The sequence below is a fragment of the Egretta garzetta genome, unplaced genomic scaffold (genome assembly GCF_000687185.1).
Source record: "Egretta garzetta isolate BGI_Z169 unplaced genomic scaffold, ASM68718v1 scaffold206, whole genome shotgun sequence".
NCBI classification, from domain to species: Eukaryota; Metazoa; Chordata; class Aves; order Pelecaniformes; family Ardeidae; genus Egretta; species Egretta garzetta.
Window position 1 is genome coordinate 1,796,281 of NW_009259984.1, and position 2,626 is coordinate 1,798,906.

Below are 2,626 nucleotides of genomic sequence, written 5' to 3' on the forward strand. Positions count from 1 at the left end.
AGAAGAGCTGCTAGAAAAATCCAAACAGTAGAAAAGAAACACTTTCTATATAAATCTCACTTTCTTTTTTGTATTTGCCATACCCACGCTGGTCTCTCTTTTACTACATTTCTGTACAAAACTGTTATTGGCTCTGTTCTCAGTTAAAGCTCTCACTTCCATACAATTTGCAATTGCATCCAAACTTTCTGCCATCATGATTCAAGATTATTAACTTGTATTTCATTTCCATGACTGTGGCAGCACTTAATCAAGAAAGTTTCTACCTATATGTATTTATATAGATATACATGTATATATACACACAAACATACATACACATGACAAATACTGTTGCAGTTATCCTCTCTTCCAGTGTTTGGAGTGACAGTTGTCCTAGAAGGTGAAGGCATACACCACTCCCACAACCACAATATTTCCAATTGTTGCTATTATTGCAATCCATAACAGTATGGCATCATTTGAAGAACGGGATGTCTCTTCTGGTGGATTCTGTGTGGAAGAAGCCGCATGGACGTTGGCTGAGGAGTTAAACAAGGAGTACTCTGTACTAAAGTCCTCGTTGGGTGAGTCCATAAAGGCTCCTCCCATAACAGGAAGCTGTGAAGAAAGATATGGCAAAATTAGATTGAAGGCCAATACCAGTATTTGCTTTGTCTCCAAGTCATTATGAAAGAGTAACCACTAGCAAACCTGCAAAATTACTGCGATTTCATGTAGGTGGTGCTAACCTGCCAGGAATACCACAGACACACACTTTACACTATTTCTTCCATTTCTGTTAGAATCAGTATTATTACAGGAAACCTATGGATATTACATGGAATACACATAAAAGCTGGCATACAGGCTCCAAGTCAACCTAAGTAATTGCATGCATTTAGAAAGAAGAGATACAGCTATCCACAAAGTACTCACATACCAAAATGTAAGTTTACACCAATGTGATTTTTTGGTGACTACCAGCAATGGAATCATTCTGCACAAAGGCATCGAGCAAGCACAGCAAGGATGCAATGTGGGGAATTTGTTCTGCCTTTATGTATGGCTTGGAAGTGAACCCTTGATTTATCTAGAGTGAATGCAAAAACAGGTGAATTGCAAAAGCTGTTACTGTAAAACAGGGGGAGTGTACTCAGTGCTCTAACTTCACTTGCAAAACGCACCATTGCAATGATGCAGGATTTATAAATCTATACAGTGGAGAAACTTCAAATTGGAGTTTGAAAGGCTCCATAGCAATGAAATGGAAAATTCCGACACTCCTCCCACCCCAGACTTCTACTACGAAGGATAAGTTTTCTTTAGTAATCTTAGTGGATTCCTCAGTGGTATGAGAAAAAGTTTGCAGTAAGATAGCAGTTATACAATACAGGAACATGGCAAAATTAAAGAAATAAGGAATTATTTAACATTGTCATTATACAGGTTTTAATTGTTTTCCCAACTTCATCCTAGATCACCACACATATTCTTCATGATTCACTAACTATTTTACCCTCTACATAGAAATGCAAAATACATCCTGCTGCAAATGTATGGATTCCTCATTCATGCGAGAGAAGGATACCTAATGCTCTGCTAAGACCAGCTACTACTAAAATAAAGTTCACACAAAAAGTTTTTATTTCCATCCTTGTTCCTTGTATGTTTGGGAACAGAGGCCTGGAAGAGTCTCCCCTGGGTCACTGAGTGCAGGCTCCACAGTCTCATTCAAGTAGAGGACATTGCTTCAGAAAAAACTGCGGAACATCTGCTTCACATACCTGTAAATACTCAGGACACACACTTCTGAATATCCTGTAAAAAGCCAAAGAGCTGCTTGGCAACCTCAGAAACTGCCACTGTTGAGTACTGCAGAAAGAGCACGAGCAGCATGGGTATCGTAAAGCCCCAAGTCCTTGCAGTACTCAGTAACTAAAACTTACAGACCGTTGGAGTAGGTAGGTACACCAAACCCATGACATTACTGGCAAACACCCCCCCCAACAAAACCAAACCAAAAAAAAAAACCAACCCAGAGCCATATGTCCGAATCTCTCTGCCGGTCTGACCAGAAGGGAAAAATTCCATCATGGCACTGATGACTGCTTTGATCTTGAGCAATGAGTAAAACCTAGACATCAGTGCCTCCTACCTACACCCTCCTCTCAAGTCTCGTAGAACTCCCAGTGCTTCAAGGAAAGCTGAAAAATGGCTGGGAATGTTCTCCTTAAGAAACACTGTTGCTGCAACACCAACCAACCTTTCCTCCCCCACAGTGGCTTCTTGCTGCTGCTGTCACCTTCCAACCTTTAGACTCAATTACAATCTCCGGTTTTACACCCCACTTGGAAATGCTTTTGGGTTTTTTCCATTATTATTCTTTGCCTTTCTCAATAGGGCTTTCTGCTACAGATGAAACCCTCTGGCTCAATAACAACAAAATAAAAATCCTTCCTGCTGTTATACCAGTAGTAGTACTACTACAGCCAGCAGCGGCACAGTACTGTTGAAGTCACCACAGCCTACGAATTACGGAGGAACCAACCTTGCCTTCACCATAATGTTTCACAAGGCCATAAAAGACAGACTCCCTTTCAAAGCTGACTCCTGAATAAATTTTATCTGTACTAGAAAATACCAT

General features: G+C 40.4%; 1 protein-coding gene across 1 annotated transcript; it reads right to left on the reverse strand.

Moving 5' to 3' along the window:
- Window positions 1-375: 375 nt before the first annotated feature.
- Window positions 376-636, reverse strand: CUNH14orf132 (chromosome unknown C14orf132 homolog). The gene has a single exon (XM_035896022.1). The coding sequence runs from the start codon at window positions 589-591 to the stop codon at window positions 376-378; it is 216 nt and encodes a 71-aa protein (XP_035751915.1). The 5' UTR covers window positions 592-636.
- Window positions 637-2,626: the final 1,990 nt, after the last annotated feature.

Bases quoted from the DNA above. Each gene is read 5' to 3' on its own strand.
- CUNH14orf132 (XM_035896022.1), bottom strand. From the start codon at position 591: ATGGGAGGAGCCTTTATGGACTCACCCAACGAGGACTTTAGTACAGAG.